The sequence below is a fragment of the Scyliorhinus torazame genome, chromosome 6 (genome assembly GCF_047496885.1).
Source record: "Scyliorhinus torazame isolate Kashiwa2021f chromosome 6, sScyTor2.1, whole genome shotgun sequence".
NCBI lineage: Eukaryota > Metazoa > Chordata > Chondrichthyes > Carcharhiniformes > Scyliorhinidae > Scyliorhinus > Scyliorhinus torazame.
The window spans coordinates 264,123,405-264,140,995 of NC_092712.1; the positions used below are offsets into that span (position 1 = coordinate 264,123,405).

Genomic DNA, 17,591 nt, shown 5'->3' on the forward strand with positions numbered 1-17,591 from the left:
ACCCTGCTTTCTTGCCCCCAACTGTTACCCTGTTCCATCTCAAGTTGAAGAATTTCTTTTCTTTTCTCAAAGCTGATTTTGGCATAATTAATTGCATTTGACCACGTCATTTAAAAGTATCCACATCACATCCCCTATTTCATAGATTCAGAATAAAACAAACTATCTAGTATTCCTGAAAAAAGGCAGTCATTGACTCTCATTCTCTTACATTTAAAAAGAAATGCAATTTGATTTATAGGGGAGAAGTACTCATATTACAGTACAGTAGTTTTCTTATGTAAAGTGGTTAATAATTAACACTCTCAAACTACCACACAATCTGATGGACCATCAATTCACACGAGTCGAGTTGTAGAAGAGAACAGTGGTTTTAATAAGCTTAGAAGAATGCCAGCCTGCTGCTGCTCCCACACTGAGAGCTGGCCACAGGTCTGCCAATTATATACCTCCCCTGAGGGGCAGAGCCACAAGCGGAGCCAACAGAAGCATCAACACAATAACAGAAAGTAACAGAGAATAAGAACAACAGTGAACATATATACAGTGGTGGATAACAGTAGGACGAATAATGAATAACGGTAAATATATATAGTAGCAATACATTCACCACATTCACCCGCAGTTAAAAAATTCAGCGGGGATGAAGTGGACTCTGACGGGAGCCTTGATCTTCCGCCGTGATTGCCTCAGCCCCGGCTGCGGTGTGGGCACGGGTGTCGGGACCTTCGACTCCGGGAGCGTGTCGGCTGCAGCTTCATCGCGATGTGTTGACGGGGAGGGAGACGGTGTAGGAGCAGGGCCGGTGGTAATGGCACAGGGATGGCTGCCGGTGCCAAGTCCCGCCACATTTGAGTGATGGTGATAGGTGGTGGAGGGGTGTCTGCGTTGGTGATGGTTGCTGGGGAACCTGCGGGTGCCAAATCCCTGAGGGAGACTGTGTCCTGCCGTCCGTCGTGGTGTGCCATGTATGCATACTGAGGGTTTACATGGAGGAGCTGAACCCTCTCGACCAGGGGGTCGGACCTATGGCTCCTCACGTGCTTCCTGAGGAGGACAGTCCCTGGTGTTGTCAGCCAGGATGGAAGCGAGACCCCGGAGATGGACTTCCTGGGGAAGACAAACAAACGTTTGAGAGTGGTCTCGTTAGTGGCGGTGCAGAGAAGCGACCGGATGGAGTGGAGCGCATCGGGAAGGACCTCCTGCCAGCGGGAGACTTCTAGACCGTAGGGCAAGAAGGACGGCCTTCCAGACCGTCGTATTCTCCCTCTCCACCTGCCTGTTTCCCCAGGGGTTGTAGCTGGTAGTCCTGCTTGAGACGATGCCCTTACTAAGCAGGAACTGACGCAGCTCATTGCTCATAAGAGGAGCCCCGATCACTGTGGATGTAGGTGGAGAAACCGAACAAGGTGAAGATGCTGTGTAGGGCCTTGATGACAGTGGCCGAGGTCATGCTTGGGCATGGGATGGCAAAGGGAAAACGGGAGTACTCGTCAATGATGTTGAGGAAGTACACGTTACGGTCAGTGGAGGGGAGGGGCCCTTTGAAATCGACGATGAGGCGTTCAAAGAGGCGGGAGGCCTTTACCAGGTGAGCCCTGTCTGGCCGATAGAAGTGCGGCTTGCGCTCCGCGCAGACTTGGCAGTCCCTGGTCATGGTCTTTAACTCCTCGGTGGTGGAGTAGGGCAGGTTGAGGGCCTTGATGAAATGGAAAAGCCGGGTGACCCCTGGACGACAGAGGTCATTGTGGATGGCCCAAAGTCGGTCTTCTTGCGCGCTGGCGCATGTACCGCAGGACAGGGCATCTTGGGGCTTATTGAGCTTCCCAGGACAATACAAGATATCGTAGTTATAGGTGGAGAGTTTGATCCTCCACCTCAAGATCTTGTCGTTCTTGACCTTGCCCCGCTGTGTGTTATTGAACATGAAGGCAACCGACCGTTGGTCAGTGAGGAGAGTGAATCTCCTGCTGGCCAGATAATGCCTCCAATGTCGCACAGCTTCCACAATGGCTTGAGCGTCCTTCTCAACAGAGGAGTGTCGAATCCCGGAGGCATGGAGGGTACGGGAGAAGAAAGCCACGGGCCTTCCTGCCTGGTTGAGGGTAGCGGCCAGGGCAAAGTCCGACGCATCGCTCTCCACCTGGAACGGAATGGACTCGTCCACAGCATGCATCGTGGCCTTGGCAATGTCTGTCTTGATGCGGTGGAAGGCCAGACGGGCCTCAGCCGTCAGGGGAGAAATGGTGGATTTGATAAGTGGGCGGCCTTGTCCGCATAATTGGGGACCCACTGGGCATAGTTGGAAAAGAATCCCAGGCATCTCTTCAGGGCCATGGGGCAGTGGGGGAGGGGAAGTTGCAGGCGGGAGCGCATGCGATCAGGGTCGGGCCCTGGGACTCCGTATTCCCCGACAAAGCCAAAGATGGCTAGTCGGGTTGAGCAGAAAATGCATTTCTCCTTGTTATAGGTCAAATTAAGGAGTTGAATGGTGTGGAGGAATTTCTTAAGGTTAACGTCGTGGTCCTGCTGATCATCGCCGCAGTTGGTGACATTATCCAAATACGGGAACATGGCCCGCAGCCCGTACTGGTCAACCATTCGGTCCATCGTTCGTTGGAAGACCGAGACCCCATTGGTTATGCCGAAGGGAACCCTGAGGAAGTGGTAGAGGCGGCTGTCTGCCTCGAAGGCAGGGTAGTGGCGGTCCTCTGGGCGGATAGGGAACTGGTGGTACGCGGACTTCAAGTCTACCGTGGAGAAGACTCGGTAGAGCGCAATCTGGTTGACCATGTCAGATATGTGGGGAAGAGGGTATGCATCGTATTGCGTGTACCGGTTGATTGTCTGACTGTCGTCGACGACCATCCGGTTCTTCTCCCCGGTCCTGACGACCACCACTTGGGCTCTCCAGGGGCTGTTACTGGCCTCAATGATCCCTTCCCGCAAGAGTCGCTGGACCTCCGACCTGATAAAGGCCTTGTCCTGAGCACTGTATCATCTGCTCCTGGTGGCGAGGGGCTTACAGTCGGGTGTGAGGTTCGCAAAGAGCGAGGGAGGGGCGACCTTAAGGGTCGCGAGGCTACAGACGGTGAGAGGGGGCAGGGGTCCACCGAACTTCAAGGTCAGGCTTCGGAGGTTACACTGGAAATCCAGTCCTAACAAGGTTTGCGACACAGTACCCCTGGATCAGCAAGGAATGTGACCCGGAAGCAAGGGAGATTGTTTGGGACACCGGGAAAATCCGGAGGGAGCAGCGCCTTACCGTATCCGGATGGACAAAGCTATCCGTGCTCCCGGAGTCGAAGAGGCAGGACTTCTCATACCCATTGACCCGGACGGCCATCATAGAGTTCTTGAGGTGATGGGGCCGGGACTGGTCGAGTGTAACAGAGCCGAGCTGTGGATGACTGGTCCGGTCGGCGGTAGCGGGGTGGTCCCAGAATGGCGGCCTCCATGAGTCACATGTGACGGCCAGCGTCAAAGATGGCGGCCATGATGGCAGCCCCCACGGGTCGCACGTGGCGGGCGGCGTTAAAGATGGCGGACAAAATGGCAGCCCCCACGGACTGCACGAGGTGGGTGACACGTCAGAAGGGGGCGGTACCGGCAGGCACGATTCCACACTGCGGGATCTGTGAGCTTCAGGTCGGGCCTGGCAGGCTTTCGATTTGGGAACTTTAGGTCGGGCCAGGCAGACTTTGGCAAAATGCCCCTTCTTACCGCACTCGTTGCAGGTCGCATTCCGAGCTGGACAATGCTGCCTGGGGTGCTAGCCCTGGGCGCAGAAGTAGCAGAACGGCCCCCCGGAGTTGGCGGACTGCCGCGCGGCACAGGCATGGGACACGCCCGGGTCGGGTGATGGCCGCGCCTCCGACGTCCACGAGGATGTCGCGTGGTCAGGCATGAAGGCATCCAAACTCTGGAATGTTACCTCTAACAAGGTAGATGGCTATACCAGGTCCTTGAGGTCAAGGGCACCCCTTTCGAGCAGTCATTGCCTGGTATAACTGGACTGGACTCCGGCCACATAGCTGTCCCGGTTCACGAGTTCAGTGTGTTGCACTGCCGTAACTGCCTGGCAGTTACAATTCCCGGCGAGTACCCTCAGGTCATGCAGGAATTCTGCCAGCGATTCACCAGCGCGCTGACGCCGCGTGGTAGGACGATGTCGAGCGAATATCTCATTCACCGGTCTCACGAACTATCCTTTCAACAGTGCAGCCGCCTCTTCGTACGAGGCCGCGTCTCTGATTAATAGGAAAATTTTGTGGCTCACCCGAGCGTTGAGGAGACGCAGCTTGTGCGTCCCGAAGACGTCGTGAGTCGAGGAGTCGAGGTAGGCCTCGAAACAACTTAGCCAATACTCAAAGATTGCAGTGGCTTCAGCTGCCTGCGGGTCAAGTTCAAGTCGGTCAGGCTTAAGAGCGGCGTCCATTGTGATATCTTAGCTTAATAAATTGATGGACCATCAATTCACACGAGTCGAGTTGTAGAAGAGAACAGTGGTTTTAATAAGCTAAGAAGTATGCCAGCCTGCTGCTGCTCCCACACTGAGAGCTGGCCACAGGTCTGCCAATTATATTCCTCCCCCGAGGGGAGGAGCCGCAGGCGGAGCCAACAGAAGCACCAACACAACAACAGTAAGTAACAGTGAATAAGAACAACAGTGAACATATATACAGTGGTGGATAACAGTAGGACGAATAACGATAAATATATATATAAATATATATATAGTAGCAATACGTGGATCACCACACAATCTAATTAATTTATGAGATGTGGACATTTCTGGCCAGGCCAGCATTTCTTGCCCATCTCAAAATGCCCTTCAGAAAGTAGTGGTGAGCTTCCTTCTTGAACCATTGCAGTCCCAGAGGTGTCCTGGAGCTGAATATTACCAAGAAAAGTGGCTGGGATTTTGGGACCTCCGAAACTTAAATGGGTTAGCCATCTAACTGCTATTCATATCAGTGGGTGAGGCGGCTAGGGTGGAAACTGGTGTGACAAGGCCTCCAGAGGGATCTGCACCTACATATCGGAATGACTTCCATTCATTATTCCAGCAGAGGTCTCAGTGAAACAGACTACGGTAGTTGTAATACCTGGATTATCGGAGATGGGGAGAAGGAGGGAAGCATATTATTCAAGGCTGCAGCATTAGTTGGCAGTTTAGTGAGTCAATTCTTAACTCAGTTCAGAGGGAGGAGTGGGAGGTCGCTTTTACCTTCCACATGTGGAAAAAGAACAGTTTGCAGAATGTTTGCAGTCTGGAAAATTGGGAGGTGCGACGTTCTCCAACCAACAGGCAAGGCCCCCTCAACCAACATCACTAACACAGATGATTTGGTCTTTATCTCATTGCTGTCCCTGGCACCTTGGCTGCTATGGTTCCCTGCATTTACACAAATTGGCTGCTATATTTCTCTACATTACAATGTTGGTTACACTTCAAAAGTACTTGGTGTTATATTTTAGATAATGACTTATCTAAAATATATATATTACTCTTGAATCCACCAGGATCATAAAATGACCAATAGTCTTCTTATTGAAAGATGAACTATTTAATGAGTAATAAAATAATAAACTGTGAGTCCTTTTACTCAATACTAAACTAGCAATAAAGAATTAAAGTACAATGCAGATAACTGTATAACTATACACTATTATAACAAACTAGTTCTAACTTCTCTCCTCTAGCTATTCTATGTCTTGCTTCTTCACTGTTCTGAATCACATCATCATCTGCATCATCTGACTTAGAAAAGGCGGGAAACCAGTTCTTATAGTATCTGACTGTGGGCCATCTAGATTTCACTCAGTGAGCCAAACAAATGTCCACCAGTGGGCAGGGCTGGAAAATCCCACCCTTAACAATGGTGCAATGTTATAGAAATCCACCTAGTTCACAAATGTCTTTTTCGGGAAGGAAATTTGCCACCCTTACCTGGTCTGGCTTACACATGGCTCCAAACCCACAGCAATGTGGTTGAACTACCCCCTGAAATGGCTGAGCAAGCCACTCCATTCAAGGGCAATTTCGGATGGTCTTGTCAGCAATGCCCGGATCTCATGACAGAATTTTTTAAAAGGGGGACTGCAGCGATTGCAACAACTATCACTGCATCGCTTCTCAGCCTTTTGGCTAAGATCAAGCGTGAGGTCAGATGTAATGCCTGGATCTGGTATGTCTCTCTTGTGGTGACCATGAATTGGATTCAGTTTGACTTGGAGTTTGGAGCAGGCAGGGAGATGGATTAGGGGTTTGCCCCTATCCACTCTGAGCTTTGGCTTTGTAACTCTGATAATGGATTGATTAAAAACTATCGAGGCATCGCCATGCTGAGCACTGTGGAAAAAGTAATTGCCTAGATTGCATCCATCAGGTTGCAGGTGTTGGCTGAACGCATCATATCAAATTTCAGTGTGGTTTCAGAACTGAAGATCTACAGTTGACATGATCATTTCGGTCCGTCAGTGCCCTGACAAGGGAGACCACTGTATGTTGCCTTCCTCCAATGCGTTCAACCAAGAGAGCAGAGGTGATTTAATTATGGAGCTGGACAAAATGAGCTGTCCTTTACATAACAGCATGATGGGGAAGGTCAAATCTGACAAGGCAACATTGGAACTCTTTGCGATCCGCAGTGGAGTCAAAAAGGGTTGCGTTCTGGCACCGACACTCTTTGGCATATTCTTCTCTCTTTTGCTGTCAAGTGCCTTCAGGCCATCTATAGAAGGTGTCTACTGACAGAAACCCGTTCAGCCTTGCCTGATTCCAAGGCAAAGGCGAGTCAAGCCCGCATGAGTTGCTCTACCAATATCCCCATCCTGAATGATGGAGGAGCCCAGCACATCGGTGTAAAAAGCAAGGCTGAACATTCTCAACAATCTTCATCCAGAAGTGCAAAGTGGATGATCCATCTCGGTCTCCTCCAGAGGTCCCCAGCATCACAGATGCCAGTCTTCAGTCAATTAGATTCACTCTTCGTAATATCAAGAAATGGCTCAAGGCACTGATTACCGCTAAGGTTTCGGATCCTGCCAATATTCCAGCAATAGTACTGATGACATGTGCTCCAGAACGTGCTACGCCCCTAGCCAAACTGTTCCAGTACGGCTACAACACTGGCATCTACCCGGCAATGTGGAAAATTACCCAGGTTATGTCCAGTACACAAAAAGCAGGACAAATTCAACCCAGCCAATTACCACCCCTTGAGTCTACTCTCAATAATCAGTAAAGTCATGGAAGCAGTCATCAGCAGTGCTATCAAGCAGCACTTAGTTAGCCGTAATGTGCTCATTGGGTTCCACCAGCTCCTGACCTCATTACAACCTGGGTTCAAACATGGACAAAAGAGCTGAACATCAGAGGTGAGATGAGAGTGACTGCCCTTGACATCAAGGCAACATTCAATTGAGTATGGCATCAAGGAGCCCGAGCAAAACTGGAGTCAATGGGAATCAAGGAGGAAACTCTCCACTGGTTGGAGACATATCTAGCACAAAGGATGATGGTTGTGGTTGTTGGAGGTCAGTCATCTCAGTCCTGGGTCATCATTGCAGGAATTCTTCAGGGTTGTGTCCTAGACCCAACCATCTTTAGCTACTTCATCAATGACCTTCCTTCCTACATGAAGGCAGATTTGGGGATGTTCACTGATGATTGCACAATTTTTCAGCACCACCCGCAATGCCTCAGATACTTAAGCAGTCCACTGCAAAACAGAAATACCTAGACAATATTGAGGTTTAGATTGACAACTGGCAAGTAACATTCGCACCAATCAAGTGCCAGGCAATGACCTTCCCCAATAAGAGAGAATCAAACCATCGCCCCTTGACATTTAATGGCATTAACATCACTGAATTTCCTATTATTAACATCCTGGGGTTTAATCATTGACCAGAAATGAACTGGACTAGCCATATAAATGTTGTGGCTACAAGAGCAGGTCAGAGGCTAGGAATCCTGCAGCGGGTAACTCATCACAACACTATAGAACCGTAGAAAAGTTACAGCGTAGAAGGCGACAATTCGGCCTACCTTGTCCATGCCAGCCCGAGGACACCCAGGTGTCCTTTCTAATCGCACCTTCCTGCATCTGGTCTGTAGCCCTGCAGCTTACAGCACTTAAGGTGCAGTTCCAGGTACTTTTTAAAGTGTTTTGGGCTTTGCCTCCACCACAAACTCAGGCAGAGAATTCAAAACACCCTCTGCATAAAAAGGTTCTTCCTCATGTCCCCTCTACACCTTCTGCCACTAACCTTGAATCTGTGTCACCTGGTTCAAGAATTCTCCACCAAGGGAAACTATTTTATCCTGTCCACTATCTCTTTCCCCCTCACAACTTTGTACACCTCATTCAAGTCACCCCATCAGCAGTTTTTGTTCCAAGGAAATAACCCCAACCTATCCAATCTTCCCTAATAGTTAGTTTTCTAGCCCTGGCAATATACTTGCAAACCTCCTCTGCACTCTCTCCAGAGCAATTACGTCCCTCCTGTAATTGGTGACCAGAACTGCACACAATACTCACAGTTGTGGCCTCACCAGTGTTTTCTACAATTCCAACATTATATCCTTACTTTAATATTCTAGACTTCTGCCAATGGAGAGCATTCCATACGCCTTCTTTACCTTGTCTACTTGTATGCTAAGATCTCTCATTTCTTAGTAAATTCCCATTTATTGTGTACGCCCTATAACTGCTTGACCTCACATTTCTCTGTGTTAAATTCCATCTGCTACTTTACCGTCCACCCCACCACTCCAACTATATCGTTTTGGAGTTTACAGCTATCCTCTACACTGTCCACTACTCGGCAAATCTTTCTGTTGCCTTTTTTAAAAAATTCATTTACTGCATGTGGGCATCGCTGGTTCGGCCAGCATTTATTGCCCATCCCAAGTTGCCCTTCCCAATCGTGCACCCCACATTCACATCCAAATCATTAATATATTACACAAACAGTATACACAAATGGTCCCAGCACCGAGCCCTGTGGCACTTGAAACAACTTTCCATTCGCAAGGGCATCCGTTGACCATTACCCTTTGTTCCCTGTTACTAAGCCAACTTTTTATCCAGTTTGCTACATTACCCTTAGGATTTTACTTTTTTGACCAGTCTGCCATGTGGGACCTTGTCAAACGCCTTGCTGAAATCCATGTACACAACCTCCACTGCACTACCTTCATCAACCCCTCTTGTCACTCCCTCAAAGAATTCAATGAAATTTGTGAGGCATGACCTTCATTTAACAAATCCATGCTGACTATTCCATGCCTTTCTATGTGACAATTAATTCTATCTTTCAGGTTTGATTCTACTAATTTGAACCACTATATCTGCAACATCCCTTTCCTTTGTAAACACGTAAAAACACTATTAATTTAAAACCCTTGCCACAGCCTCTAAATCTACGCACAAGTTCCCTTCTTCATCTCATCACTGATAGGTCCAAAGTTTTCCTTAACTATCCTTTTACCATTAATATATTGATAAACATCTTTGGGTTTTCTTTAATTTTACTTGATAATGTTTTTTCATGCCCACTCTTTGATTTCCTTATTTCCTTTTTTAATTCATCCCTGTACTTCCTATGCTCATCTAGGCTATCTGCAGTGCTTAGTTCTTGGTGTCCATTGCACACTTTCATTTTCAGTCTGATCTTCTCCTGTATTCCTCTAGACAACCTCCTGACTCCCAAAGCCTGTCCATCACATACAAGGCACAATTGAATTGAATTTGATTTAATTTAATGTCGCGTGTACCGAGGTACAGTGAAAAATATTGTTCTGCGTACAGTCCAGACAGATCATCCCATACATGAAAACACATAGGACATGCATAAATGCACAATGTAAATACATAGGCACAAGCATCAAGTGAGCTACGAAGTGTAGTATGATTCAGTAGATGTGTGAAGAGATCAGTTCAGTCCATCAGGGGTCTGGAAACAGCGGGGAAGAAGCTGTTTTTGAACCTCTTAGTCAGTGTTCTCAGACTTTGTATCTTCTGCCCTGGAAGAAGTTGGAAGAGAGAATAACCCGGCTGCAGCCAGATAGGGTGCTTTCTATGGTGCATCTGTAAAAATTGGTAAGTCGATGTGGACATACCAAATTTCCTTAGATTCCTGAGCAAGTATAGGCGCTGTTGTGTTTTCTTGGTTGTTGAGTCGACGTGGATGGATCAGGGTCTGCACACATAGGAATTTAAAGCTGTCAACCATCTCAACCTCGGCACCATTGATGCAGACAGAGGTGCATACGATACTCTGACTCATCATTGCTCGAGATCCGACCCACTACGGTCGTGTCATCAGCAAACTTGTAAATGGAGATGGAGCCAAATTCTGCCACACAGTCGGGTGTGAATAGGGAGTATGGTAGGGGCTAAGTACACAGCCTTGTGGGGCCCCGGTATTGAGGACTATCGTGGAGATGTTATTGTTTATCCTTACTGATTGTGGACTATGGATCAGGAGGTCAAGGATCCAGTTACAGAGGGAGGAGCCAAGTCCTAGGTTTTGGAGTTTTGAAATGAGCTTCACTGGGATTATGGTGTTGAAGGCGGAGTTGTCGCCAATTAATAGCAGCCTGACATTGTCGATATTCTCCAGGGATGAGTGTAGGGCCAGGGAGATGGCGTCTGCTGTGGACCGGTTGTGGCGGTATGCGAATTGCAGTGTATCAAGGCATTCTGGCAGTATGGAGTTGATGTGTTTCATGACCAACAAGAGTGTGATAGAATACTATCCACTTGCCTAAATAAGTGCAGCTCCAACAACACCCAAAAGCTTGACACAATCCAGGAAAAAGCAGCCCATTTGATTGGCACCCCGTCCACAAACATTCACTCTCTCACCACCGTGTACAGTGGCTACAGTTTATGTACCATCTACAAGATGCATTGCAGGAACTCACCAAAGCCCCTTAGACAGTACCTTCCAAACACATGACCACTACCATCTAGAAGGTCAAGGGCAGCAGATACCTGGAAACTCAACCACCTTGGAAGTTCCCTCCAAGTCACTTACCATCCTGACTTGGAAATATATTGCCGTTCCTTCACTGTTACTGGGTCAAAGTCCCGGAACTCACTCCCTAACAGTGCTGTGGGTGTACCGACACCACATGGACTGCAACGGTTCAAGAAGGCAGCTCCACCATCTTCTCAAGGGCAATTAGGAGAGGGCAACAAATGCTAGCCTAGCCAGCAATGTCCACATCCCCTAAACGCAAAATTTTAAAAACCCCAACGCTGCCACACTTGCATTCCATACGGAGGAATGCCTACAGCATAAATGGGCAGACTCTCTCATGCCTGTAAAGAGTTTGGTTTGACTAACAGTGCTGACAATGTGACACTGGAGATTGTTCATAATTTCACATGTCTGGGCATCACAATCAACAGCAATCTTGTCACTTGATGCTGACACACATCGTAAAAGCTGCAGTCCAAGCTACGTAAGTGAGTGTGGAACAATAGCAACCTGACTATGAACACCAAACCAAGAATCTACCAAGCCTGTGCCCTTAGCATTTACCTGGAAAAAAACTGCCAGGCAGAAGAAAAGGCAAACAGTTTCCATCTTTACTATCTTAAGATGTATTCTCAGCACCACTTGGCAGGACAATGTCACCAACTCAGAGGTCCTAAAGTATGCTAATTCCATCAGCATACACTCAATGCTAAGCCAACAGCATCTGTACTGGTTCAGCCATGTTCATCAGATGGATGGCGGCTGTATACCCAAAGACTTTCAGCACAGTGAATTGACCACTGGGTCACAACTTCTTGGGCATCCATACCTTTTCTGCAAGGCTACCTGCAATGAGATAAGATAGCAGACATTGACGCTCACAAATGAAAGACAGTCACTGAACCGGACATTTAAATGGACTAGCCGTATAAATACTCTGGTTACAAGAGCAGGTTGGAATCTAGGAATCATGCGATGGTTAACTCACCTCCTGACTACCCAAAACCTGTCCACCATCTACAAGGCACAAGTGAGGAGGGTGATGGAATTCTCTCCACTTCAATGGATGAGTGCAGGTCAAACAACACAAGAATCTCGACACCATCCAAGTCAAAGCAGCCCACTCGAATGCTCCTCCTTCCACAAACATTCACCCCCTCCACCAGTGGCAGATGTATGTACCATCTCCAAGATGCACTGCAGGAACTCACCAAGGCTCCTGAGGCAGCACCTTCGGAATCCACAACCTCTCCCAAGTAGCAGGACAAGGACAGCAGATACATAAGAACACCACCACCACCTGGAAGTTCCCCTCTAAGTCTCCATCCTGACTTGGAAATATATCGCCGTTTCTTCACGGTCGTTGGGCTAAAATCCTTTCACTCCTTCTCCTACAGCTCCTTGGGGATGGCAGTGATTCAAAACGACAGCTCCCCATCATCTTTTCAATTAAGGATGGGCAATAAATGCTGACCTAGCCAGTGAAGCCCACATCCCATAAATGAACTTTAAAAAATTAATAAATTATGCCCTTGACCTCGGGAAAGGCGAACAGAAACAAATAGCTCAGCTGTCCAAGAAAAATGGTTGGAGAAAACAGAGGCCACTGAATCACATATGTTACCAGCCCACTGTGTTACTTGTAGCAGAGACTGCCATGCTAGAGTGGGCTCACGAGCCACACCAAGCGGTGCTTAACACAGTTATCCTGTGTCGTCTTACTGGACAGAAGGCTGCCATGGATGCAATAGTCTTTTGAAGCTTAACTACAATACTTATTCAAACTCTGACATTGAAAAAATTCTCATTTATAATTTTTTTTAGTCTTGATATTTTGATCCCCACCTCCTATATAATCCTTTGGAGAGGTAGCTAGATTTTCCGACCTGATGCAATGTATGTTACTTTGCAAAATGTAATTTAGTGACAAGTTCATTTTTATTTAGAGTGTGACCATTTAAAAATAAATTATTTCTTGTTTCCCTTGTAACAATGATTTTTACAATGTAATAGATTATGAGGTCACTTCAGAGGGCACCAAGAAATAACGATGTCAAATGTGGAACTGAAATGAAAGGGTCTACAGAGCAGACATGGTATAGGAGGCACTCACCTCCTGAAGAACGTGAGCAAATGATGTGACAATGCAATTCAGCAGGCCTAATGGTCATCCCCCCCCCCCCCCCCACACCCCACCATCATGCCATCTCACAAGTTATCACATTTATTGAATTCAGTTTCACAACATCATGCATTGATTCAGTCAGTGTTCCTCACCTATGCAAAAGGCAGCTAACAATCGCACAGCAGAATAAGGTGGCTCGCAGGAAGGAAAGAATGGTTGAATCAGATAATTGGCAAATGTTATGGCGATGACAGCTTGACATGCCGGTTCAACAATCAGCAAAGATGTCCAGAGACGCAGAAATGCCAAAAAACCGCCAAAGGACTCCAGTATGTAGGCATAGCTCGCTCCAGATTTCTTTATAGTTGTTCCAAGTTCTGCATAGCATAGTGCTCCAAACACAGAGAATACCCCTCCAATTGCCCAGATAATCAATGAAAGGCCGTAGGATCCACTGAATATCAGAACTCCTTTGGGAGAAACAAAGATGCCCGATCCAATCATATTTCCAACAATCAGGCAAATTCCGTGCAACAAGGAGATATCCTTCTTAAGTCTCAGGCCATCTGTGGCAGGTTTGGAATCAACCTCCATGTTGTCACAAAATAATGGACCAATTCAATACGACAATATCAGACTATGTTTGAACTGAAGACATGCCTTTGGAATCTGTAAGGGTGTGATAAAAAAAAAACACAATTATTAGGTTAAGTAACACACATTTTGAAATTAAACAAGGCTCAATGTTACTGATAAGCATTCACAATTCTCTCAGCCTGGCACAGCCACCATGGACGGAAAGGTCTTCTTTTGTGCATAAAACATGATGATTTTACGATCCAGTTCGGCTTCTTGTGTACTGGAACTTTTTCTCCCAACATTCTGACTCATGCTCATCTCGAAAATAAAGTTCTACAGGCAGCCTCCAAGCTCTTTCGTGTCAAAATGGGAGGAGTGAATTGGATGGCTGTCTCCTGGTTTACAATTCACGCCTTTGCCAGTCGATTATACCAGAATAAATACAGGCCTGTCCAATGTTCAACCTAGATCTTTTCATCAGTCAAAGAAAAGAAAGCAGGTCACGGCATTCAGGAGCTTTTCTAACATTATAGAGGCTTTTCACAATAACTTCATTGCAATGTAAGCCTATCTGTGACAATAAAGATTATTTAAAAAAGGATTAAAACATTTGTTTTAATTTATTGCATTATCTTTAGAGCACAATGTAAAGCATTTCAGAGTTCCTCCAGAGCAGAGCAGTGATTCACAAATTGGGTTCCACGGGACCCCTTCAGGGATTCCGTAGTAGGCCTGGCCGTTTAAAATGTCCTTTAAAAGGTCTCATTCCAGATTGACCAATCAAAGGCGGTTATCAGTAGCTAATAAATAGAGAAGCCAGCCTCTGACTGGATGAAATTGGAAATACTTTCATTTAATCTCTTCAGGGAAATGAGAGGCCGGAGCCATGAGGGCCGAGGGGGCTCAAGAAAGGGAGCGGGGGCCCCAAGAGCGCAAAGCGGGTGCGCGAGGCAGGGTGACTGCCAAATAGTAATAATCTTTATTAGTATCTCAAGTAAACTTACAGTAACACTGCAAATGAAGTTACTGTGAAAAGCCCCTAGTCGCCACACTCCGGCGCCTGTTCGAGTACACAGAGGGAGAATTCAGAATGTCCAAATTACCTAACAGCACGTCTTTCGGGACTTGTGGGAGGAAACCGGAGCACCCGGAGGAAACCCATGCAGACACGGGGAGAACGGACAGACTCCGCACAGACAGTGACCCAAGCCGGGAATCAAACCTGGGACCCTGGCGCTGTGAAGCAACAGTGCTACCCACTGTGCTAGTATTCGTCTGTACTGTAACTATTCTATGATCCTTTGTTAATATGATGGCACACTGATGGAATCGACTATGTTAAGTTTTGTATTTGAGGATGTTGTCTTTTGCTAAAAAGAGTGGAGGCAATTTAATAGATGTGACAGATTGAAAGCCAAATTGTCCGAGATGGCATTCAATTATTTTCTAAATTTAAAACAAGCATTGTGGCATTTGCCCAGAGAGCGGTGAAACACCCACAAACTGGGTGTACCAATCTAACGTCAAATCATAGAATCAGCACCAGTTTCAGCATCTCAATAGGACCAGTTCATGCTGCACTGATGTAAACGAAGATTGCGGCAAATAATGTCAACACACGGTCGACAGCAGAAGCACCCAAGTGAAAGATTGTCATTTTCTTTTTCTGAGACAATTTTTTTACAAATAACAGCTCAATCTTCGCAAAATGCTGCCAACAGGATCAATCTTACTCCTTTCAATTTTCTTTAAGCATGAATATCAACATGTAAGGATCCATGTGACATAATGAGACGTGTGCCCAGGATGGGGTGGAACATTTCTAGAATCCTTCCGACTCAAGTCTGATCATTCTGGGTCACGTTACCTTCGTGTAAAATGGAATTATGCAATGAAGTTTGGTAAATTAGTACTTTACCATTAAAATATCAGATAATAAGAATCAAGTCTACTGTAAACTTCACTTTTGGCTCAACATCCCATGACCTCGTCTGCAGCAGTGACACAGGAGCTTTAGGAGTAGCGTTAGAGAGACCCGAGAGAAATCCATGCACCGGGAACCCTGCTATGTGCATCTCATTTTTGGCCATCTATCAAAGCCTTATAATAATCACTCAAATGTGAAAGATTCTTGGATGGTTGCCATTTGGTAGTCATATAGAGCAAAAATAACAAACACCATGGCACAGAAAGGACGTCTTTCCCAGACCTGTCAACATGGATTTATTCAGTCCGGTTCCTAAATTATAGCACAGCAAGCTTGGGTCCTCAATACAGCCAATTAATTCTAATCATGATCTTGGGTCAAAATTAATTACATTCATTTACGTCATTATCCCTATTAGCCAGGCAGCACGGTGGCGCAGTGATTAGCACCACTGCCTCACGCCGTCGAGGACCCGGATTCGATCCCACCCCTGGGTCACTGTCCGTGTGGAGTTTGCACATTCTCCCCATGTCTGCATGCATCTCACCCCCACAATGATGTGCAGAATAGGTGGATTGGCCACGCTAATTTGCCCCTTAATTGGAAAAACTATTTCAAAAAATGATCCCCTATTATCTCCAATTCAATCTTACATTTGTAACTATTAGACCCTTTCCAGTTGTAATTCTTTAAGGGGTGCTCACCTTGATTCTGACTGTTTTCTTAGGTCATTAACCATTCCTTAATTCTGAGGCAACACTTTATTCATGCCGTTGTTAGATTTAAGGCCAAAGGTGCAAATAAAAAAGATCACTCCACCATGCTGCATTTAAACAAATTGACCTAGTGTCAACTTTCATGGTTAGCTGACAGATTGTTAAACTGCTTTTTGAGCAGTCTAGAAATATTTAGAGTGTGTGCCAATGCTTATTTCAATAATATATTAAATACAACTGTGAATTGCTCCTTTTACGTTCTATTAAAATTAATCCAGATCTTATTTCCGTTATCAAAGTGTCAAATGCTTTTGTTACATTGGACTTTTGGAGCCAAACAATTGTGTTTCTGACTGTTATTCATTTCTGCCAGTCTCTCCTCCTGGAGTTTGGAAGCAAGGAATTTGGATGAACATTGGCCTGAATTGTCGCTCCCGGGTCGAGAGCGTAGAGTCAACACAATTCCCAGCTCCACAAACCTGACCTTGGTAAAAAAAAAATGCCCCAGAACTTCCAGTTTTCATTTTGGAGCGGGGTGGAGGGTAAGTGAGATTGGGAGTTGTGATGGGCAACCTGAGAAAGGATTTGGTGGCTGCCAGGTACAGAGGTGGGCTGGGCAGAAAGCCCACTTGGTGCTCCGGCACTTTGTCAAAGATATATATATTTTTTAACAGCCTTCCACCCCTCACATCCGACAAGGTGTCGCCCAAAAGGCTGCTGCATAAGATAAAGGCACATGGCGTTAGGGGTAATGTATAAGCATGGAGAGAGGTTTGGTTAACTGACAGAAAGCAAAGAGGATGTTTTTCTGGTTGGCGATCAGTGGAAAGTGATGTGCCTCAGGGATTAGTGTTGGGTCCGCAATTGTTCACAATTTACATAGATGATTGGGAGTTGGGGGCCAAGTGTCAAAGTTCGCAGATGACACTAGGGTGAGTGGTAAAGTCAATTGTGTAGTAGACACTGAAAGCTTGCAGAGGGATACAGGTAGTTTAAGTGAGTGGGCAAGGGTCTGGCAGTTGGAGTTCAATGTTGATAAATGTGAGACCATCCATTTTGGTTTGAATAACAGCAAAATGGATGATTATGGTAAAAGATTGCAGCATACTGCTGTGAGAGGGACCTGGTTGTTCTTGTGCATGAATCGCAAAAAGTTGGTTTGCAGGTGCAGCAAGTAATTAAGAAGGCAAATGTAATTTTGTCCTTCATTGCTAGAGGGATGGAGTTTAAAAACAAAGAGGTTATG

At 46.4% G+C, this 17,591-nt stretch overlaps 1 protein-coding gene across 4 annotated transcripts in view; it reads right to left on the bottom strand.

Annotated features, from left to right (window-relative positions):
* LOC140425403 (Y+L amino acid transporter 2) overlaps window positions 1–17,591 on the bottom strand; it is a 136,124-nt gene that overhangs the window by 61,196 nt on the left and 57,337 nt on the right. For 3 of the 4 annotated variants that reach the window (XM_072509645.1, XM_072509647.1, XM_072509646.1), the window contains one exon: window positions 13,276–13,792. The exons of the other annotated variant lie outside the window; for it this stretch is intronic. In XM_072509645.1, coding sequence (XP_072365746.1) covers window positions 13,276–13,717 — 442 coding nt within the window. In that variant the 5' untranslated portion in view covers window positions 13,718–13,792. The remainder of the gene's footprint in view (window positions 1–13,275; window positions 13,793–17,591) is intronic. 4 annotated transcript variants of the gene reach the window in all.